Source organism: Seriola lalandi, unplaced genomic scaffold, assembly GCF_002814215.2.
Source record: "Seriola lalandi dorsalis isolate HSWRI2012SDOR001 ecotype SW California unplaced genomic scaffold, Sedor1 jcf7180002054864, whole genome shotgun sequence".
Classification (NCBI taxonomy): domain Eukaryota; kingdom Metazoa; phylum Chordata; class Actinopteri; order Carangiformes; family Carangidae; genus Seriola; species Seriola lalandi.
The window spans coordinates 1,125,074-1,149,808 of record NW_019525417.1 but is presented as its reverse complement, the minus strand read 5'-3'; the positions used below and the strand labels follow the sequence as shown (position 1 = coordinate 1,149,808).

The window sequence follows — 24,735 nt, the reverse complement described above, 5'->3', positions numbered from 1 at the left end:
GGAGTTTTAATACCGAAATACACCAACAAGGGTGTGTTTTAGAAAAATGTCATCATTTACTCTAGCCTTTAAAAATTACAGAAAACAGCCTTAAGCCCTGAGAACAAAATGGATGTCGAGTTGGTCAAAACATCCATCTGCCACTTTCTTTACGGCACAGGCACAAGGCAATAACGAGGTTATTTGGCTGTTGGTATTTGCTGCCTGGTTGTGCTTGCCTACAGGTGATGTGAGGGAAACCTCAATAAATTCAGCCATTCTGTCAACAGACTGTTCTATACGTGGATATGAAGAAAGTGGAGCTATTTATTTTAGCATGGAAAATAAATATGTCTCCGCTTAAAAAGCCGGGGGCCTAAATTCAAACAAAGCTGAATGGTCTAGTACACCCAGCTGAGCTACATAACATCTTACATATTTAACACACACTAGGCTGCACAATCGCTTTATGATTTACTTTTTTCTCCCAATCATTTCATTTTGACTTTTTTTTTCTTTTTTTCTTATGTTCACATACAGTATCCCCGTTTCATCTGTTTTCTCTTCCCCTTTCTTTCAGATAATAATAATGTTTAAGGTAATGAATGCTGCACGGGTAGATAGTGGAGAAGTGAGCAAACAAGAAAGAGGAGGCTTTGTCATCTCAGGCTCCGTCTCTGCTATTTAGTGCCAGCAGTACACTCACATCACTTCCACTCCTCTCAGCACAATGAGCCTGAGACATCAAAGCGGAGACCGAGAGGGAGAGAGCGAGAGAGACGGAGGCAGGGAGACAAAAGCATAAAAATGACTAAAGGAAGAAAGACTGCAAGAGAAGACAGACACCAAAATACCTGTTTTTGTGGAAATGTGTGGCATCATTAAAGCAGGATATTCCCTGCTGGACTGCCTGCCTGGCCACTGAATGCATTTCTTTCTTTTCCACAGCGAATAAACCATTTTAATCGCCCCAGTCAAAAGTCACAGTTGTCGCTAATAAAAAGCACATATTCATGTTTGCAGCAGAACATTAATGGCCTTCCCTACAGCAGCTATTGAGCCTGTTTTGTGCAGTACCAGTGAAAGTAAGCATCCTCATAATATATGCTGTCAAAACTATTAGCTGAGAGGAGAAGAAATGTTTAAAAAAACAGTAGAACAATAACAATGTGAAATGTGAGTGAATCAGTCCGTGTGGGACTTCAAAATGTGAATAAATAGTCAACAAAGGGTCTTACATTTCGAGGCCATAAGCACTGATTGCCTTGATGTTTAAGACAAATAAGGAGAACAGTGCTCTCACCATAACTTATTGACACATGAAATCAATAATTTTTGCCTTGCCACATTCACCTAGGACAGCATGATTTTAATTTCAGTTCCTGCTCATATTTTTGACTTTGGGAGTGGTAATTTGTGTAAAAAAAAAAGAAAAAAAAAGAAAAAGAAACTAAATGCAAATGAGCAGCGCTCTCTCTGGCTCTTATTGTGAAATGATTAACATTCCCTCCACAGATCAGAGCAGGTTTCTCAGCTCCCCTGGTTGAAATGCTAATGGTGCTTTCAACCCAGTTTAATGTCAATCCTATTCTACTTTTTTCCCTGTTAGGGAGGAGCTCCCTGTCTCTATTTCCATACACAGCAGCAGGAGGGACAGGCAGCAGGCTTACTCCCCCATCTGGATCTGGGGAATCAGCCCAAGACAGAAAGAGAAGGAGGAACAGGAGGATGGTGGAGGAGGATCCCTCTTGTCTGGGTGGGAGTGTTTTTGGCGGAGGGGGGTGAGTGCAGACTTTAAAATGATGAATTTGCTTCTGCAGAATCCCACCTCGTTTTAAAAGGGTTCAATAATAATAGATGGAGGCCCCATACCAGCAGAGAGTGACAAGTCTTTGTAGTTTTCTCTCTCCATTATTGATCACATTTCTTTTTTATCCACCATATTCATTTTTATTTTCCCCCACAGACCATTGGGTTGAATTCACGTAAAACCAAATAGAATCTACACACAGTGGAAATGTGAGCAAGGCAATGTATCACCTGCTGGGGTGTTAAAGGTTGGTGGGATTTTAACATTCATCTGCAAAGGTGTGCAACAGTGGTCTGTTCACTGCTGTGTGATTAATATGAGGCAGAAAGTGTCGCAACCATTTATACATCCTCACCGCTCACACTGAGCCATATGAAAGATTAGTTTTCTTGCAGTCTAATATGGATGGAATTATATATTTAAGGAGCAGACTGTGTATCACAGTCAATGTATATGTATTCAAAACCTCTCCATTATCTGTAGAAGTTCAAATTAAGCAAGCTAGCCCTACTCTAGCAAGATTAGAAAGCAGACATGTCATATGAAGGGAAAGTGTGAGCTGCAGGATGCCACCTCGTGCCTCAATAACCTGTTGAGGTATACTTGCTGTGGTGGTCAGTATCAACAACCAGTAATGGTAAACTGTATATTTTAATATAGCTTTCAGAAAATGAGTCTGAAACATACAGCATTTTTGAAAGCATGTAGTGCCAAGTCAAACCAGCATGTGTAAATAAAGGTTTTTAAAAAAGGGAGCAGAAGACTGAATTGCTATCAAACACTGCTCTGTATTCTGTACAACCAAGCCTTGCCAGAGATGCTAACACAGAGGCAACCGGAGATCAGTGCAGGGATGAAGGAGTGACAGCAGCAGGGGAATTAGCAGTGTGATGACTGTCAACACACAATCAGCGCTGCGGTGTCGTTACAGGGCTCACATTGTTTAGTTTGGAGTTATTAGCTTTCTGAACATAGAGCTGAATCACTTGTAAAACACCCCAAGCTGCCACTCACCCAGAGCAGCAAGACTTTCAGAGGCACGCTTTGATTTAAAATTGTTTATTCATTTTGTGTTGCATATGAGCCCGTCTTGTGTTATAATGTGCGCATGCAGATGCACATGTGATAACAAGTCTTTAAAAGAAAAGACGGAGGAGAGATTTATAATACCACTGCTACTGAAAATGATGCCGTATAATCACACTGCCTCCCAGAGTCTGTTTCCCTCAGTGAAACATGGACATATGCCAAGGTCCCTAGTCTAATGAGCGCTGTTGTCTCTGTGACAAAGCACTAACCAGACAGATAGGCCTTTATGAGTGTGATATGACAAGCTACATGACTGCAATATCAAATACTATTCAGCAGGTGGGGGAACTGTTTCTTTTCTAATCAGACTTTTTCTTTGAATATGGGCTTTAAAATAAACAACAGTATTATGTATTTGATTTGAAAATGCAACTTTGTTTTCCCTACCTTAGGATCAGCGGTGAGCAGCTTAAAGGCCTCATACACCTGCCTCTCTTTGACTCCTCCACCCAGGTCCAGGAAGTTAGCTGGCTTTCCTCCATGCAGGTCAATGATGTCACATGTGGCCATGGCCAAGCCAGCTCCATTCACTGTGAAAATTCACTGTGTTCAATTGATATACAAAAACGTATTCTGAAATATAGAGGATAACTCAAAAGCCAAATGGATGGGCCCTATTCAGAGTGAGACTTATGGTGTCAAGCATGTTGAGTGAGTGTTAATGGTGCTACAGCCTCACAATAACCTAATTCACAATGTATTACATGTATTTTGAAGTACAATGAAGATAAATCTGACCATTAAGTCCGGAAATTGAAACAAAAGTCCCTGAGTGTAAAATGTGACGCCAACAGCCGTGAGTTAATTAACATAACATCACCAGCCAGTGAAGGAAAGATGACATGTACTGTAAGAACACCCATAAAGGAAATCTAGCAGCAATTCATCAACCAAAGAAGAGCAAATAGCTGAAAGAAAATGTCACACTTAAAAAGTGAAGCGGTCTTCTAATCAGGAACATTCAATGCGTCAAGTCGGGCAACACAGAGAAAATTTGATTATGACTCGACTCTTGACTTCAGAGAAAAGAGTGTTGATTAAAAGAGGTTCTGCTGCACTTTTTTGCAGCCCGTGTCATCATTTAGCCAACTGCCAGTACGGCTACCCTGCTGAGTTGTGCATGAGCCAAGTGCACAAAAATGTCTTACCTCATTTGGTTTAGCCAAGCTGAACTTGTGTCCTGGCAAGCTCCCCGACCGAGGTCTCAATAAAAGGGAAATTCGCTTTAACAGCTGTCACTTTGGTGGCTTACAGAGCTCTCAAGGAAGCTGCAGGGCCTTAAAAGCTGTTGTTACTTTAAGAGAGGCTGGGAGCTGGGGATGCAGAATGGGGTGTGTGTGCGTGTGTGTGGGGGGGGGTAGTGCTAACAGACATCTAATGTGTTTATGAGGCTACGGGGTAAGAAGTGAGAGCACCTGTTAGTGCTGCTGTACACTGTAAAAGCTTTGATTTATGACAAGAGAGGGGGCCTTTAATGAGAATGCTAACAATCTGGCTCACTGGAGACTTTCTGGGCGGATTATAGCTAATTAGAACGCATTGGTTATGGCAGCATTCCTTCTGGAGTCCTCAGAAAGCTGCTTGTAATGTGGACTGGAGGAGAGCCCAGGCTGCCTTTACTTTGACTAAGTTTTAACTGTGTCCGAGCTTTTCACTTACGTGACTTAAGAGACACATTAAAGTCTTATGCCAGGAGGGGTTCACTTATTGATGTATGTGTGTGCGTCTGTGTGCAGGAATGAGGGTTGCTCCCATACCAAAACATGCAATGTTGCCATCCAGTCCAATATATTTGAGGTCCCACTTGGCTGCCTCCATCTCTGTGGGGTCGCTCTCAGTCATGTCGTCCATGGCGAACACGGCCTTCTGACGAAACTCGGCATTGTCGTCAAAGTTGATCTTGGCATCAAAGCAAACCACTGGGGCAATGGCATGAAGGAATGGAAAGATGACAAAGACAGAGTTAGAGACAGCAAAATAGGAAGCATAAAAGTGAGACAGAAGAAGATGGCAGGCGGGGGAAAAGGGAAGAAGAAGAAGAGGATTTCAGACATAAAAAAGCCCACTAATTATCATTTCTAAAACCTGAAATTAATGAACTGAGGGGTGTCCCCTCGGCCTACTGGTCTTAATTACTTCAGAGGATGGCTCACTAAGGCATGTGTTTTTGACACTGCCTCTAAGGGATAGACCATTATAGTAAGTGCACATTTCCTTTACACTTCAAAGAGAGTGTATTTCAAAGAGAACATACTTGTGAAGCTACCTGGAAAAATATCAGGCAAAAATTTTTATAAATTAGTTTAACCCTTGTGTATCCTTTTAAAAATAATTACACTGAGGTCCTTGAGGACAAAAATGTCCACCACAAAAAAAAATTGACATAAGAATATTATATATTTAACGTTAATCTGCATTTTCACTGAATTCATTTTTTAACCAATATCAGTCCTGATCTACCAAATATTTATTCATTTACATTTAAATCAGTTTGTTTATATAAAGCCACTGTTGATTTTTATGAATTATTTTCCATATACTGAATTGTAAGGGGATCTTCAAAGCTGAACATCCGACATACAATATAATATATTACATTCAATTAAGTTTGAAGGCACTTGCATGCAGGTTGGGTGAAAGAGAGAGGGATAGAGACAGGGGGTTGGGAATTGTCACCTGCAGTAAAAATTACAGCTTTTGGACTCTTGGCAAAATGTGTGCCATATGTAATAACACAGCCAAAATGAAAAAATTAAAAATGAAAAGGACAAAAATGCCCCTAAGGATGCACACGGGTTAAGAGCTTTGTGTTTACACAACAGCACTTAAATAGAAAGTCGAAATAAAACAGAAAAGGCAAAATTGGGAGTAATTATAAACATCTATACTCTTATATACAAAATTATTTAGTTGTCCACTATTTGGTTTACACATGGCACGTTTTAACCAGTCTGTAAACTTTCTACCATTAAAAATATGACCATTATGGTTTAAAGAGAAACTATGGTAATGGCAGCCTTGGTAACTTAGATCACTAAGTTTCCTAATGAATGGCACATTGCAGGTTAACAGACAACCAGATAAACCACGTTACCTTTTCTCACTCTATAGAGAGATAGTGAGAAAAAGTAACAAAATATTGAAGCATGGCGACTGACTTCAGGATTGACATACAGACAAAGACACTTATAGACACACAGAACATGCAGCAGGCAGACTCTCCTGGGACTGGGGAGTAGACATACTGTGTCCTCCAGGTACAGTAGCTCTCTCACTACACAGTTCCTTGTTTTTGTTTTGATACATCTATTATTGTAGTCCATCTACAAAATATTATGGGTTATTGTTATTTCCAAATGAGACAAAAAAAAATACAAATTCTTCATCCTAGAGAAATTTTCCTTTCCGATACATGTCTGTTGAATGCCTGGATAATAGCTGCACTCCCTTGTGACGTGAACAAATCGAACCAAAGACTGAGTTGATTTTAATGTGAAGCTTGTCTACAAAGCCTGCCTCAGTCACAGCCACTGCTTCTCCCTGCTGGTAGAAAAAGGGAACTCGTACCTCTTAGTATAAATCCACCGTTTGAAAGGAGTCATTTTAATCATTAATATTCATAGGAAGTCATGAGACAAACTCCTTTTGTCAATCTTTGATGAAGCATACTTTGAACAAGAATCTGTTTTTTGAGGAGACTAAATAACATCAAAGATGTGACGCATCTTCAGCGTCTTGTAATACCTCTTGATAGGATGCATCACAGTCAATCTGTGTATAGTCCCACAGACAAGACATTCACTCTTATTTCTTTGGGAGACAAACAAAGTTCAATGCAAGTTCAGCATGTGCAGCATCACAACTGCTACAATATCCTTCGTGACTAAGTGTTTCTTACTTGAATGAAGAGCACCTAAAATGTTAACCTGCTAACCTCCACTTGTGTCATGTTGTCAACTGGCAACACAGGGACTGAAATTTTTTTTCTGATTTTCTTCATGAATTCAAGCGTTTTCAAAAAGAGGAGGGGAAAACATATACAAATATTATAGACAGTGGACTGAGGCAGGCTCTGAGCCTATGGTTTGTACCTGGAACCATAACTATGGTAATTAGTGATCCAAATCTCTAGGCAAACCATTAGACACAAAAGTCGCCTGGTACCAGCTACAGATCTTGAAAACGATTTAGAAAAACAGGCAGTGACAATTAGTATGCCGTCTTTGAGGGGTGTCTGCAGATATCAGTCAATTTTATAACTTTTAAAGACCTTTTCAGGCCCAAATATAATACAAATCTAATAACATGTTCTGAGCAAATCATGTGGGGAGGTTTCAGTTGACAAGTGGCAAGAGGGGCAATTCTGGGATTCTTTTTAATGCAGTGCAACAGAGACGGTCGGACGCTTGTTGAAATAGTCCAACTGCCAATTTAGAGCTCCATTCAACATTAGTACCATTTGTTACACAGCCTTTACTGCATAACAATGATGAGATGAATTTGGTCTTCAGTCTCATTGTGACTATTCATATTTGTACAATGCATTATTTATTTTCTACAAGACAATACATTTATTCTCAAGCTAATTACTTGAAGTTAATTTCAATTGAATATGTAACAGGCTGCATTACAATAAAGAATCGCGAATGATCATTCTAAACCTTTTAATTTGTTATAATCCCCCCTTTCATCTACTCAAAGACATTAAACAGAAGGGTTCCTGGTTAGTGTATGTACAGTAATGTATTTTGGGTTTAGCACATTGTTACATTAGGAATAAGGTAGATGTACAAGTAGGCGAGATATAGGACACAGAGAGGTAAGTGATAGTGTGATGATCTAACAATTATTTCTGAATGGGGCTTGACAGGCAAATATTTTATGTTTTGTTTGATTCTCAGATAAAAAGTTTGAAACTTAAGCTCTTGGTGCTGAAGACTTCAACTATTTATGCAACAAAAAGATAACGGGAATGGTACTCAGAGTGCGCCAGTGCGCATACCCTCGCCAAGGTGAAGTATTGAGGAAAATGTTGGAAAATGCACAACAATGTTAAGGAAAGTGATTAAAAATTCCTTTAACCGGTTCTCCACCAAAATTGGATAGGTTCCTCCCTGGCCTGTGTCCCATTCCTGCACCAAGTGTGCAAATCTAATCAATTTAGTGCTTTTTGCATAATCGTGCTAGCGAATAAACAACATAACCTCCTTGGAGGAGGTAACTATTGAAATACATTTGATACAATGTTGACACTGAAAATAAAACCTCAGTGCAACTGTAACAGTTCACTGACTTATCACACTAGATATACAGTATGCAAAATGTAATTAAAGTCATTTCTTAGTACCTGCTAACACCCCCAGTGTGATGCTTATAAGATGTTTTCCAACACATACATAGAATATCCCTGGGAGGTTACTCGTGACGGATGTGCTTGTAGCTGCTGCTGTAATTTGTAGTTCCTCATTACTAGTTGATGATAGACTGTACGCCTTTAGTTAATCATCAATAACTAGGAAACATCAAAAAACATCAACATGCTATAAATATGGAAAGCTCTGCTCCCTGAAGCCACTTGGATTTTGATCCAGACAAAGTCATCCAGACAAGAATCTGACGTCAATGTGTTGCAATTACACTTCACATTCTTAAATTCATTCAGACCTGAGGAGATAGTGTGCCTGTATCTCACAGTCAGTGATTAGTGGGTGGCTGCATGTTCATCGTGAAATTTTGAATTCTCTATTTAAATAAAATATTACAGCGCTTTAGTGTGGTTTAAGGACAGTTACTGACAGGAAGCACATACACACATAATGCACACAAGACAGAGACCAAGTCAACAGACACAGACACAGACACACATACACACAAAACAGGCACTTTCTATGATACAAGGTACCTTGTCCTTCGGGAGTCTCTCCGAGAGGATTGACTTCGACTTGAGTGGCGTCGACTTTCAGGAACAGATCATAGAGCCTCTTAATCTGATCTGCTGCCTGCGTGGTCCACAGAGGACAGTAATTACCTGATGGTTCGGCTCTGAGCAGCCGGCCCCGCCAAGGCCACTCAGCCTCCCACACAGGCTACATAAAACATGGCAAATCACCTTCAACAGTGCTCTGTCTGAGTTTGTTTTTTTCATGAATGTGTACGTCTCTGAGCTGAAAATTTTGTCACTTCACAGTAAGCAAATAAGACACGGATTCAAAGCTAATGTCATTGCAAAAATATATACGATTATAACAAACGTTTCAGTAGATTTCATATACCTGTAAGTGCTGTAGTTTTTTTTTTTTTTTTCTTTTTTAAAATACAGGATTGATATTTACAAACAATAAGGCAGTAAAAGATGAATACAGCAACACAGAAATGGCAGAATACTAAAATCATCACGGTCAAAATCCCTATTTTAAAAGGGATCTCAACTGATATGTCTTTTTGCTGCATTCCACGCAATAAGGGTGTTTTAGAAGAGCTGTAATTATATCTGAATTAAACTGTCCAGCAGCCAACTCACAGCAACCAAGGAAAAACATACTGACAATGCAAACACTTAACCAATGACTTTCTATTTCTCTTCTTGCCTGGTTAAAATCAATGCCCATTCAGTATCCTGCAAAAGAACAATCAACTACAATGGGATGCAACCGAAGATGAAACATCTTCGACTCTCAGTTTGTTTTAGAAGTAGATTCGTTTGGCTCATTTATGCGTATTCCATGTGTTAAAGATTCTGAGCTAATCTGATTTCTCATGCCATGGAGCCTGTGGAAAAGAAAACAAATTAGTGATCTGATGCCAAGAAACAAATGGATTTGAGATGAACTCTACGTCTAAGCCCACATACCTATTCTGAATCTGAACTCGGGGTGTCACTGTGCCGTTTTCCCTTGGCTTCATATTTTAGCAGATAATGCCGCCTGAACATCGTAAAACTTAAGCTGACAGGAAAAAATATTTGTTTCACTGTCCTGAAAATCATAGGTTGTCTATTGAGATGAGTTTTGTTTCTTGCTGGATGATTCACTCACAAAATCAATGTGCATCATGTTCTATCAAATAATGGTATCATTAGTGATGTCGGCTCCCTCAGCCTGGCACAGTACTATGCGTCACTGCCAGATATGACAATAGACCACCTGGCAAGTGTGTAGTGCAATGACACTTTCACAACTTGCCTTTGGAAAACTAACAATAGTTACCAAAGTTTGGTTTGTTTGTGAACCAGCATGCATCAGTCTTTGTATGTGTGCGTGTGTGTATCGTAGATCTTTCTGCCTCTTCTTTGCATTGTGGCTTTAAAGCCTTCAGCACCCATTACCTGTCTCTGCAGAGGTCCTTTGAAACCCAAATTAGCTGCCATGCGAAGCGCCTGGTCGTCTCGCACACCTTCAAATATATCTATGACTTCCTATAAGATTTGTAGTGAAGGAGGGAGGGAGGGAGGGAGAGAGAGAGAGAGAGAGAGAGAGAGAGATAGAGAGAGAGAGAGAGAGAGAGAGACGCAGAGAAAAAAACAGAGAAAGGGAGTGAGAGAGAGAACAGGAGGCTCAAACACTGGGCTATAATTTGACACAAAGCGGATGTTCATATTAAACTGCCGACATCATAATTAAGCAGTGGCAAGCTGCCAGACATGGAGAGAATAGACAGTTGGGACTGAAATGGTAGATTTATGATCATTAGACCCTCGTTTCTTCGGCTTTTAGATAGTGAGAAGCTCTTTTTTTTTCCATAAGATTTCAGATTGAAGAAAACAAGAGAATACAATTGCAACTGTCGTTAGCAGGTATGGACCAAATCTGTATAAAATAGGTCTGGACCATATAGATTTTAACGAGATGACTGAATGGTGTACTGCACTATCATGTGTGTTACATAGCAACACTATAGCTGTGTATTACATAGGTAATCTGAAATCTTCAGGGCAATAATGAATGATAGAAATCAGCTGGATCTTAACTATTCTAATGTCTATAGACTTAGAAGAGAAAGCTATATAACAATAGTAAATGCAGGCATATTCCATCTGTGATGCTTAAGTGATACGTCTGTTAACAATGACCTGTTGCCAAGCAGCAAAGTGACTACAATGGATTAAGGTCTGTAATGAAACCTAATGAATAGCAATATAAAACACAGAGGGCTTCTTCGTGTGTGTCTGTGTGTATTTGTTCATGTTAAGCTCTAGTGTGTGGTTGTTTGTGTGCGTTGTGTTCAGCTGCTGCTGCGTGCATGCAGACAAGGACGATGAATTCATTGACTTAACAGAAAATCTGAACAGAGCACAGCTTCCATCTGTAAGACCCACTGGGAATTCCAGTCCTGGCGTGATGTCAAGTCAGATACAACTTCAATTTTAGAGTGAGATCATTGAGCAAAGATGGCGAAGGGTCTGCACTTTTAAGTTCCATTGCTCCAGACAAGATTGATCGATTTAAACCTCTGCACCGTCTTTTTAAGGCTGATAAAATGTCATTCTCTTATTCAGCTCATTTAATATTGTACCACCACAAATCACATACCTTAAAGATGAGTTCTGGGGTGCTGGCGGCGACCTCCTCGATATCCATACCTCCCTGGGGACTTCCAACCATGACAGGACCATTACAGGAGCGGTCCATTAAGATGGCAAAGTAGGTCTCCCTGGTAATGTCAAGGGCCTCGGCGACCATCACCTGGACATGGCACAGCAGGAGAAAGTGATGCCAATTAGACTCACGATCACTTTAAGACAAACAAAAAATCCCATTTCAGTTTTCTTGATTTCTCCTAGTGTTTAGCAAACCTCTGAAAATCTTGCATTTTCACAACTTACCGACTATTTGATACTGCACTGAACACACAGACACATAAGCGGGGAGGGGGGGGGGCGCATAAGCAGAGGGGAGAAGCAAGCGAGAGGCTCCTTTGGAAAAGAAAGAAAAAAATTTGCTACAAAATATAATTTGTTTGGTTGCGAAGACGCTGCAGGTTTTCTAGATGGAGTGTTTGTTTGAACATGCACAGCCCTTATGTTCTGCTTCCACCCTATCGCCCAGCGAATGAGGATGGATAGCCTTGTCTACACTCCATGTTAACAGACAGCACACCTTTCTCGCTGTTCAAATGCTGTCTTCTCCAGTCACTCAAACGTCCCCTGTCATTTGACTTGTAGCCTGATTCTTCAGTCAAACTAAACATATTCTATTCCCACTGTGACGGTCCCCTTTTTTCCCCTCAAATCCTGGTTTTGTCTCAGTCTTCTCCCACAGCCATCTCTCAAACCTTTCCTTATCTTCTCTCTGCATCCCTCTACTGGTGTCATGACAGCAAATCCATGTAGCTGCAGATGTGCTGCCCTTTTTTTCTGCGGTGTTCTCTGCTCTGTGGTGCAGTATGGGTAAAGGATTGTTGCGAGTTCCATTGGCAGGTTGACAGCAAAGCGTCTCAGTACACCGGTGTTTCCCTACCATTGCCTGGGGGGATTGCCCCCCCCCCCATGCCCACAAGAAACCGAAGGAAAAAAAATAAATAAATAAAAAAAAAATAGAAAATTTAAAATATTTTAATTGTTTTTTGACTAATTTATGTGCACTCGCTTAATTTTAGAGATTGCCCCAACTTCAGAAGCTAACAGGCCTTTACTTGAAGCAGGCTTTTATTAGAGGCAGGTCTTATTTTGATCTGCTTCTGTTTGCCCTGCTAAAGTTACTGAGTTATGGTGTTAATACAATCTAACAAGGCTTTTACTGTGACACATTTGCGGCTTAAAATATGCAACATCAGCCGGACAGAATAAAAGGATGACAAAGCAAAGTGGGTCAAAATGAATGAATCAAATATTTTAGATGAGTAATACAGAACAACAAAGTGTTGAAAATACCATGATTATATTGTTGAATCTATTAAATTAAAGTGTAGGAATGTACATTATGCCTAACTGGCATAGGGAAAACACTGCTCAGTGTTCATCAACGGCTGTTCTGTTCAAATGAATGAAAAACAGTGTGACACACATTTGTTTCCATCTAGACGCAGCAGTAGAAGCAGGAGCAGCAGCCCCTGTTGGGTGTAGCCGGGGTGAACAGAAATGAGGAGAGACAAAGAAAAAGTGCAAGACCCACAAACAAGCCACAGGCTGAGAGGGCTTCATCACCTGGAAATGTCTGTTTTGAGGAGGCACTGCATGCAGCATGCGAGTAGAGAAAATAATATTCCTGCTTGTTAGTGGCACATAGAAACAGTTGTTTACCAAACACTTTAAATTCACAGTGGGCCTTTTATTTATGCAATGAGCCATAACATCAGCCAGCACAAACCCACAGTAAACAACAGTGAACAGCTACTATTTAAACCTAGGGAAAAAAAACAAAAAAAACAAATACCATAGAGCCAGACTGCCTTCACAGTCATTAATTTTACAGAATTATATTACTGGACTCAAAATGCCTTGAAATGAGGTCAGAAAACAACAAGAAAGAGCTAAGTATATCTTTCTACACTTCAGTCTGCATAGCGCCTCACCGTTTTCACTTTCACTCCATCTTTAGGTGTCTGCTTGGTAGTCAGGTTGAAACCCAGCATCTTGTTGGCCAACTCGCCAACCACTGCAGGGCTGAAGGAGAGAGGTTATAGGTCACACAATATCCTTCTTTAAACAACAATCTTTTTCTTATATATATATATAAAACAAGAATCACAGAAAAATCATACACTTACAAAATGAAAGATGAGAAAAGCAGGTGAACTGACAGATGAATAAGTATTTCTTTATCTCTCCAGAGCTTTGTTCAGTTGAAGAGAGATATGCCTACGCACTTTCTGGGCATTAATGTAACATATTCTGACAAAGCACAGTTTTTGGAGACACATCGCTGTGAATGAACCTCTACTTATTCTCTCTGTTTAAAAGCAGCGCGCATGCCGAGTGTGCTTCTGTAAGCCTGCTCTGGTTTTATAAGTGAATACAAATGAAGCCAGGGGTTGTACTCATCATTTGATAGATGAGAGGAAGCTGAACTGTGCGCTCATGTCACTGTCTGGGGACTATGAACTTCAGCATATCTCACTTCGAAAAAGTTTTTGGCCATTCCAAACCCTGAAGTAGGGTGACGATGATACATGCATGGGACAGTTGTCATAAATCACCTTTTTGCCTTTAAGGCGGCAGTAAGCGGTAGGTACCGTTACTAAAACAGGTAGCACTGTTTTAGTACATGGGAACTGAGCAAAAAAAAAAAAAATCTCCTTCAAGGTGCTGTGGCTGCTTAGCCTTTTGAAAAATGCAGAAGATTTCAGACTGAGCCCTTATTGGAGGAATGCATCACATTTTGTAATTCCAAGATAGAACAAAATGAACCACAGCAGAGGCACAAAACCCAATCAACCTGAGAAGAAAATTCACTATGGGGTGCATAACTCTTCTGCCGACCTTAAAATCCCTTTTTCAACATTTAATTGAGGGTAGTTGTTCCAAAACAAGACACTGGAAGAAAGAAAAACTGTTTATTTGCAGCACAAGTAATCCTGACTGCGTCTTTGTGCCTAGGGAACATCTTCAGAGAGCTCTTTGAGCCTCCTCACTCTAAAAGCCGCTGTCGTAGGAGAAAATAATATGAATGTATCTCCCACAGTAACTCACAGTGTGAAATGCACATAGGGGGATACTTACTCCTTTGTTAAGTGCACTCCACCTTTAAGGCCGCTGTCGAACACCCCCTTGCCTCTGCCACCGGCCAGAATCTGAGCTTTCAGCACAATCTCCTTGGCATCTGAAAGACAGGGAGAGACAGATTGAGAGAAAGGAAAAGAAAATGGAGGGAAAGAAAGACAGAGAAAAGTGAGGCAAAACGCTTAAGATATAGACCTTGAATGCCCCCTTGAGTCTGCCACTTATCTGTCTATCTAATTGAATAAAGGAGCAAAGAGAAGAAGAGAAAGGTGAGTGTAATGTGTGAAAAGGATTGTGGTGGGAAGGGAAAAAAAATTTACACACCAGAGCTCAGCTCCCCTCCACAAGGAAAATTAGCCCTGCACTACTAATCACAGTGTAGTACAGGAATACCCATCTTGTAATGGACATCTTTTAAACAAGACTAAGAGTTTACAGCCATGTTATTGCCTGTGTGGAACTGTATTTAGTGCACTGAGTGTCAGTTTCCTAACATGCTCACAGTGACAATGCTAACATACTGATGTTACATGCTATTTGCTAATTAGGGCTAAACACAAAGTATAGCTGAGGCTGATAGGAATGATTAGTTTTGCAGTTATATGGTCATAAATCAAAATATTGGACAAATAAGATTTTTTTGACCTAATGGTGGCACTAGATGAAAAGTCAGGGTATCATTAAAAATCATTGGGATTCATCAGCTGGGCACAATGGATATCTGTACCAAATGTCTTGGCAAGCCATTCAATAGTTGTTGAGATATTTCACTAAAATCAACCTCATAGTGGCACTGAGGGAAAAGTGATAGGATCACCACAGACAGTGGGCGTCATCCCCTCATGAATGAAATTCATTTATGGTAATCTATCTATATACTGTTGTAGAGATATTTCCGTTTAGACCAGACCCGCATTTTCATCTCTAACCGCTCTGCCAGCATAGCTAATAATACCTTGCATGTACAATATCCATGTACAAGTATTTCCTTGTAACTAGCATAGCAAGAACACAATCTCAGTGCAAGAAGCAACTGCGTAACTGCTGGAAAACTTCACATGACCTTGCTCCAATTATAAAACCACCCTGAATCCCCTTTGCTGTCACTGCCACATTACAAGAACTCTCACATCAGGAGGAGGCCCCTCGGCTGTCTATTCAGCATCCTGCCTAAAATCTCCCTCTATTCAAATGGAGTGAGGACACATGATGAAAGATGGTCTCTGGCTAGGTTATTATTATCTAGGTGGGGGAGTTCAGCCATTAACAGGTGGCTGCCATCGGGGTGGTTAGAGGGCGTTAGGGTGGAAGGAGATGATCCACTGTGCAATGTCTGGAAAGACACCTTGACCTTGGGGGTTCGAGACAAGCTCCTCCCTTGACTGCATTCCAAAAAAGAAAAAAAAAAAATATGAACAACATGAACCTCTACAAGCAGGATGGAGAATGTCTAGACAGGAGCTGGTGAGTCTAAGAACTCTGAATGTGCTCACAGCTGCTGTAGTAAGAAAAGGACCCCGAGAAAATAGCCTCTGACAGGGTGGCAGGGATTAAACCAACACTGCATTAGTGAGGCCCGTTCTCCGTGGAGAGCTGAGAGGGGAGAAACGGAGAGAGAGAATGAGAGAATAAAGGTGTGCTCTTATGCAAAGGGCTTTGAGAGGAGTCATAAATGAATAAATATGTTAATAAAAAACTGCTACTGTGCAAAATTAAAAAGAGTTCAAAGCAAGATGAAATTGTGTCCTGCGGGCATGTGCAGTGGAGAAGGACGGTACAGAGGAAATGACTTTTGCTTTAAAAGAAGAAAAAAAAGAAACAAGAGGAAGAACAAAGATGTAGTCCAAAGGGGAGATTGCATTGTTTGAGGTGTGGACAAAGGTAAGAGTACTGACACATTGATGAGGTCCTTAAAAAAAGCCAGATATGGTTTTAAAGCGAAGACATATTAAATATATTAAAAGGGATGTAATGTGCCAGGGAAGGTAATGGGGTGAGAACGTGGCAGGTGTTCATTCCTGCTGCACTAGTAATTGATAGAAAACCTGCTTATTATGCGGCACACAACAAGATATGTAGCAATATCAGCAATTATGAATGGGAACTGAAGGAGCAATATGCTGATAATAAGAGGGAACTTTATAAAAGAAGAGACAAACCGAGAAGAACAGATAAAATGCATTCACATCGCAGCCTCAAAGACTGTGTCCAGAAAAAAGTCTATCATTCTCACAGAGAAAAAAAAAAAAAAATCACTGTAGAATCAAACCAAATCCTCTGGTTAACACTGATACACCACTCTCTGCCCTAATACAAGGAGAGGATAATGATGTCCTCAAAGATCACAGTGGACATGGTGCATGTTAAAGAGCAGGGCGACCATTACCTCGTAGTATGACAGACATGAGATGGCCTCTAACATTCAGACAAAGGTTGGTCCCTAATGAGTGTAGGAGTGGATGGAAATCGGGTAGTAGCAGTCGTATATAAAATCAGTCATGCTTTTATGTTCAACCCAGAAACTCGGGTGAACAAGTCTGAAGTTAATCAGTAAAGACAGCACCAAGCACTGTTGAAGAGCCGAAGCTCAAGGTGTTTACACAGTATCAAACCTAACCGAGAGGTCACGCTACTGAGGGTGACACACATCGCGCACTATGTTCAGACAGCAATATATTGTACATCCTGTCCGAGACGCTTCCTTAAATGTGTGTTTTTTATATGGTGAGTATGCGATTCACAGAGTTACAGATGCACTAGATACATAACAAATCACTTCTTTGCTTGTCCCAACCGCAATAATTAGACAAACCTCCTGCAGAAAGTGTTTTGGTCATTAGCTGAATGAAAACCCTTCTCGTAGGGGGGGCGCGGGAGACATTGTTGCGTAATCAGTTCTCCACTCCTATTTGTATCATACATGGCCCACTGTGAAGATGCGGAGAAAGATTTTCATCTCCATTTATTTTCTATATCTTGGGGACACAGGGGAGGAGATTAACATTGCACAACATTTCCAATCACATCACATGCAATCGGAGTAATGCGGTCATCATCCTCGGGCCTTACTCATTTCCCAGTAATGAGTGCAAATCAACTCCCAGTCTGCTTGCCAGTGACAGCAGCTGGCAAAGAGAATGTTACTTCTACAATCAGTGTCTCTTTCAGCCTCTTTCTTTATGTGGACTTTTAAAAGGCCTTCTACTCCTCCCTGCTCCCCTTCCATGTAGCCCGTGGGTGGCCAGCAGCAGAGTTAGCGTTGGTCTGATAGTTAATTAAGCCTTCGAGGCTATGCCATGAGGGGAATGTTGGCTGGTAAGGGACAGATGTAGGCTGTGCGCCAATCCAGAGGGACTAACATGGTGCTAAAATCTGCATGGAGAGAGAAAACGACCAGGGCGGCCACTCCCCGGCGTCCATGTATGCTGTAATGAAAGTAATGTGGTGGCTAAATGGAGAAGACTAATCAACCTCTTGGGAGAGTGGCGAAAACAAACACAAGCGCACACAGCCACAATCAAACACCACAGGGAGCGTGAGCCTTCCTATGGATGGATGCCATTAACACTAAAGGGAAGGAAAAATGAAACCCAAAGACTTGTTATCTTTCAGCATCTGTGCTCATCATGACAGTGTATCTCCTGGCTATGATGCAGGAGACTGTTGATTGCTGCCAAACAGGCGGAAATAAGTCTTTAGGAAAAAAGAGAGGTCTTAAATGTCAGTCTCTCAAACCATTAAAACAAATAATGTAGGCGTAATTATTCTTCTCCCAGCATTTTTTGGAAATAGTTCCCAGCATCTGAAATACAATTTATAATTCAGAGGTATTCCAGTACTATAAGTAGAAAGAACAATCTGTGATTCCATTTGCTTCCATCTAGTGGCACATGGCGAGTCATTAAATAACCTCAATTATGTTGTCAACTGCATATTGATAGCTGCAGAAAGCTATTGGAGCAGCTCTAGCTTTTGACTCACTTCGCCTCAGGGCTTTTTGCTGTGTCACATCCATGGCTCACTGATATTGGGAACAATGAACTCATAACCTACTGTAGCAAAAAGTACCATAGGCAACGCAGGATATTAATGACTTAAAACAGAATTAGCCGATAAGCTTAACTAATTGCATAAGCTGAAAGATGAATATGTGCGTGCTGTTTTCCCTTGCATGTGTATAAAGAAGGTCAAGTTAGGCCAACGCTTTTTTCCGTGCAACATTCACTATAATAGCCTTGCCAACACATAATTTTTTTCATTAAACTTTGGCACCAGCAGGGCTAAGAAATGGAACAGGTCGTGTTTAATGTTTAGACTTCTTGTGTGAAGATTTTGTTTAACCACAGTGGTAAAGCTGATATTATCTTGGACAAGTTCAGCTTTCCATAAACCTTTACCATTTCCAATTTTGCCAGGCTGTGAAAAGGTCACAGAGAAAATGGCTCTTCAGTCATGCAGTGATGGCAGGTGAACCAGAAGGAAAGATAGGAATATAAAATCTTTACTTTTTCATCTACCTTGACATATAATGGCCTTGGAATTCTTAAAGCTAAATGTGTTCGCCTGTTCAGTTGAGGTTGAAAAGTCAACAAACATTGATAATTCCTACCCACGCTCTACGAAGCCCTCTTGCTAGTGGCATGTCTGTATGACCAAATGTTGGGACTTGTACAACAAACGGACAAACAAACCGATGTAGACACAAAAAAAAGTCAAACATAACAACAATTGGACTTCTTTGTTCAACTTGTACAAGTAAATATATCATTACCATCTCACTGTCTTGTCTGGTTAATCCCCCTGTCCCCCCTGTTCGTCTCTGTCTATAATGATGCCATCTCAGTGTTACTCAGTGGAGGAGAATATCAGTGTCCCGGACTGACAATGGCACCTGTGTTTGACACCTCCTCCAGTCACTGCTTACATGACAGCTGAGTCCTCATTAGAGGACAAGTCCACCTGGCTTTCAGAGATAGATAGCACTTCTAATGACATCCTGAGATGGCTCTGGTCTCCTCTCAGTGACAGAGAGGTGCAGTTCAAACCTCTGGCGGAGAGTTTTTCATTGCCGTACAACCAGAGGGGTGACGGTAATGATAACGATGTTATGGAACGATGGGTGCTAAATGACCACGGGGGACATCTGTAGGGAGAATCATTTGTCTCGGAACGAAACCTCTGCGAAAGAATTTACTTGTATGAAGCCACATCACGGGAGAGTTAACTGGCAAAATACAACTCTGGTTACAAACAACACAGAACTGTGGACAATCTCCATAAAATTTTTTTAAATAAGTGACCGAGACTCTACACAGACATGAGCCGCTCCTCACTTCTCATTACTGACTGAACGGTTTTCATCAGTTCAGCATCAACAACAGCAGATAAAACCATTCAAAAAGCCGCCAACATCTGCTGCTGCTGATAGACTGCTGGGCAAGAGGACTGGTCGCAAAGCTATTTCCACTGATGAGTAATGAAGCGTGTCCGATGGCTGGAGCGCTCTACAACAAAGCACAATGGTGTTTGTACATTTCACTCTACTACGATTTCCATCTCTGAACCTCTAAACTCCTAACTCCAATTCATGCTAACACAATTAGGTAGGCTGCATTTATGCAGAGTACGCTGACAACAAATAATAGGCTACATGTTCACTTCTTCTGGCACATTAGTATCGTCCTAATATGATAGAGGGGATGTGTGAGAAATAATTCCATGTCTCACCCACAACATGAATAGGTTAGAGTGCGTAATGAGGAGGTGGAAACACTAAGCTGCTTACAGAAATCAGCTCTTTGAGAGACAGGCCGCTTTACCCTGCAAAGCCTATTTACAGCTGTTAAGACAATTTCAGTCGCATGGCTTTTTCTTACCAAACGAGAGACCTAAGAGCCAGCTTGTGTATGGGATGACAACAGGTCCTTGGAGAGGCCAGAGAAACAGTGTCTCCGAGCTCTTGTATTGCAAGTGTTTAAGTGTATTTTTGCAGATTCTCATTTCTGTGCACGCAAGTGTTTCTGCATGGAATGTGTTTCTGAATGAAGCTGCTGCTGTGTATGTCAGCAGGCCACTGTGGCCATCTTAATACCCTTCTGTTTCAAATCAGCCCCTCCCCATCTTCTCTCCTCATCGGGTGTGTGTTATCTTGGCAGGTAGTGGAGACAGGAAAACTGCAGACTAACATCTGTCTTCCTGTGTGACAGGCCAGCCCCCTGAAAGGACGAGAGATGTTCTGTCCATCAGCGGAAGCCCTGCAGGGAGTGGGGTGGTGAGCCACAGATACCTGCAGCTCGCTCCAGCAAACTCCCTGGACTCATTTATTTCCCCTACGATGTGATGAAAGTGGCAAACAAGGACATGGAGGTACTGCTTTAGTACTATGTTTATTTTACAGGATGGTGGGGCATCAGTTGAGGGGTGCTAGGCAATGCAGACAAATACAGAGGGAGTGATAGAGGATAAGTGGGAGACAGCAACAGCAGACGGACAGAGATAAGAGATGAGAGGGCTGAAAAGAGAGGGAGTTCAGCACAGGAGAAGGTAAAGGTCAGGATGTGTGGGTAAAATGCAGAAGAAAGAGCAATGATGTTTTGACTTGACATTACCAGTTAATAGCTGTGTAAATGAGCCTCAACCCATTTACGTCCAAGTTATTAACATAATACTTGTTTCAAACGCTGGCCATGTAAACAGCAGCAGCATGGTTAATGGATGTAAATTTGTCAAGTAAATTTCTTTTATTATTGTGCACAGACCAGATCAGTCTCATAAGTATATATAAGCTTCAACAATAATGGCTAAATATTCCACACAAACGAACAAGCAGCAGCAAGGTGAATTAGAACAATCTGTTGTTCTACAGTTAGGTCATTTTGTCCTCTTGCAAACTGCACATTTGCAGTGTAAAGCTGACAGAAAGACATAAAGTACTGAAAATGTACTACGGACCAAACATTCAAACACAAAATAGCAAAAGTAGTGTAAAAATAAGTAATCTCAGTTTAAGTGGAAGCCAAAGGCTCAAGTCATGAAACAATCAAATCAAAACAAGCCTCTTTGCTCTGTCTTGCGAAATCTTAGTAACAACAAATCATGAATTTCCTTCAAACTAGACGATAGTGCACAATATGCCACAAAAAGGACTTCAAACACAGGTTTTCCATATAAACCCACATGTATAAAACACATAGTGCCCACACCGCTGATCTAATAGTATTATTTGAATAGGCTGTATTACAGTGTATATTACAGCATTGTAACCAACCGTTCTGCTACACTACCTACTCGTGTAGCTACGCCAGTTTACAGTTTAATGTTTTACGTCAAAAATGATCAGTGTGATATTTGGAAGGAAATGTAGCTATAGCTTATGGGTAGCCTGCCCTGGGACTGTGCTAAATTTCACCAGTTATGAGCAGCCTATTAACTATGAAACACAGACAGGATCATGGACTGGTGTCTTAAGACCAGGTCAATTGGCAGAAAATCAAATGAAACCTCTGACACAACAGGCAAGGTGCAACAACTTGATGCGGGTAGTTGATAATTAAAACTCCCAGTTGACATTCTTCCATGCAAGTTTCGCCACAATACTGTTGAAGTAGTAGGCCCAATTGGTTTTGGGGATGTTTGGGTGCTAATGTTAGGTGGTCCGTGAATGGTTAAATGACAAACACTGTTTTAGAGTCAATGTCAATTTTTTTCTTGACCCTAAGCTGGTACATTCTGACCGCTGTATTGACTTCTCTTGTCAAGTGAGAACATCTGTGATCTCAGAGCTCTCAAAATAAATGGAGAGAATCATATTGTTGAGCTAAAACAATATCCTGGCCTCCATATCCCCCGCTCCTCAGATTACTAAGATATTATTGAAGAAGAAATTGGCTGACAAGCCATTGCTTGGGAGATTGATATTCAGGTGAGTAATCAAGATGAAAAATAGTCCCCACTAAAACTCCTGAATCCACAGGTGCAACCAAAATTTGCTTAACTGTATATAATATGAATTAAGCTACATATGCTGCATAAGTCTGTTGATGATTGCTAGTGGCATCACGTGATGCCTCATATGACAAGTGTGTTTGGGACTTAGGATGTCCACCGGACCACCAGTGTAACTAAGTTTTCTAAGTACACCGACCTTAAAGTCATCTAAGTTGCAACCATCAAACACTCTGTTGCACTGTTGTGGTTACCTCATTATGAAATGAGCTAGTTAATTTATCTTGCCATGTGTAGCTGTATAACTTGATAAAATATATCAAAGGTTCTTTGGGCATCATGTTACCGATTGACTTCCCCTCCCACGATGACTCACAAGCTCACCCATTTGAAATGGACATCATTAAACAGGCCCTCTTATTATTGTTACAGCTGCTAGTTCAACCGGGCTACCACAGCAATGGTAACTGCTCACTGATGGAAATGGAATGGCTGGCACTAAGCGCATGAAGATGGCAATGATACAAGTGCAATATCCCTAAATATATAATAAGACTGAGCCTGCATATTCTTTTGAAGTTGAAGAACCCATTGTAAGATTGGTTGCCTCGATAGATGAGCAGCTGCTTCAGTGGCCTCTGTCCAGTAGACCAACGAGAAGAGAACATGACATGGGCTCCAGCTGGTGTACGTACGCAGACAAACACAAAAAGCTCTAAGAGGGTCATCGTATCCCCCACCACTTCAGACACAAACAGAAGTGAAAGGGTCGTGATGGAGCCAACTCTTTTCAGCACTAACTGCTACTGTCAGCGCTTTTCACCAGAGACTCTGCCTCATTTTCTGAAGGGGGAAGATGAAAGTGGTCTTAAAAGGCGCTTGAAGTGTTGAAGTGCACGAGGCAGCTCCAGTGGGGACAGTGTGAATGAGAAAGGAGGGGATGTGGGGATGTGCAGTGAGTAGAAGTCTGGCCATGTTCCATGTTTTAACTGTGTTTGACAGTAATATATTTGTCTGTCCCTAGTTGACAAGGAAGCAGGTCCCATGTGTCCATAAGGAGTACACGGCTTTAGTTTTCTTCTATTCTACACTCTACTGAAACGCTAATGTGTCCAACTGTTTTCTTAGTCAATGGTGAGACAGGATTGGTATCACACACACAGAGAGCTGAGCATAATACATTTTTATGACAAAGGATCTCGGCCTTATACAACACTGTGATCCAAATTCAGGTAGGCAAAAATTGGAGAAAAGGCACAGAGAGGGAAAGCAATATGGGAAAAAATATCACTGCATTGCTTCTTACAAATTCACTGCTCCGTGAAGCATGGAATAGCCCTAATAAAACATCCAATCTAGGGCCAGTATTATCAAGATAATGGCTCTATCATTGAGCAAGTGTTGGGACACAATGACATAGAAGGCGAACTGAAGCGCGAGTGATGCTAATGTGCCACAGTCGCATATCACTACTCAATGCTCACGACAGGGCTTGAGAATTTCTTTTTGATTTGTGATGTGATGTGTGATTCTACACTGCACATCTTACCACAAAGTGATTAACAACTACATTTGGAGAGGTATTTCATAACATTTCAGCTTAGAATATATTAAAGAAATTGTGCAGTACAAATCACTTCATCAACTATGGTCAAATAAAGTTAAAGATAAATCTATTGTGTGCATTTGAAGGTGGCATCTTCACATGTCTTGTTTTGCCTAAACAACACCCCGAAACCCAGAGATATTTTTTTTTACTATCATAGAAGACTAAGGAAACCAGAAAATGAAAAAAAAAAAGAAAAAAAATAGGAAGAATTAATGCTTTTTGGGATTTGGACAGATAATCACAGATTAAATATTTACTTATTTCCCATGTTCAAACAGTAGTTCCAGTTCGCACTAAAAGTGACAGCCCTACAGAACATGTTCATTACAGAATAAGTCTACCCTGAAATAGTGGTAGACATCAGAGCTTAAAATTGTCTCCATCCACAACAAACAGGTGGGGCCTTCCAGTTGCCACACTGACAGTGAATTCCCCTCAAATACTCTAATATGGAAAAAGCAGATGCAACACTATAAACTGAGGAAGCATAGCAGAAAATCCTGACTGGCCTGTGGGGGAGAGAGGGAGTACGAGGGAGGACTCGAGTGAGATGCAAACGACACACATGGGTAACGAAGTCCTCAGAACGGCTCGTGGTGATGCCCATGGTGGGGAGGAGTGTTTCTGTGACAGATGGTACAGGCTAGG

The 24,735-nt window shown here is 41.0% G+C and overlaps 1 protein-coding gene across 1 annotated transcript in view; it reads right to left on the bottom strand.

Moving 5' to 3' along the window:
- suclg2 (succinate-CoA ligase GDP-forming subunit beta) overlaps positions 1-24,735 on the bottom strand; it is an 89,214-nt gene that overhangs the window by 36,811 nt on the left and 27,668 nt on the right. Inside the window, exons 3-9 of the mRNA XM_023427961.2 lie at positions 14,535-14,634; positions 13,388-13,478; positions 11,407-11,559; positions 10,203-10,292; positions 8,781-8,877; positions 4,636-4,797; positions 3,266-3,408 (exon numbers count right to left, since the gene is read on the bottom strand). Of these exons, the coding sequence (XP_023283729.1) occupies positions 3,266-3,408; positions 4,636-4,797; positions 8,781-8,877; positions 10,203-10,292; positions 11,407-11,559; positions 13,388-13,478; positions 14,535-14,634 (836 nt within the window). The remainder of the gene's footprint in view (positions 1-3,265; positions 3,409-4,635; positions 4,798-8,780; positions 8,878-10,202; positions 10,293-11,406; positions 11,560-13,387; positions 13,479-14,534; positions 14,635-24,735) is intronic.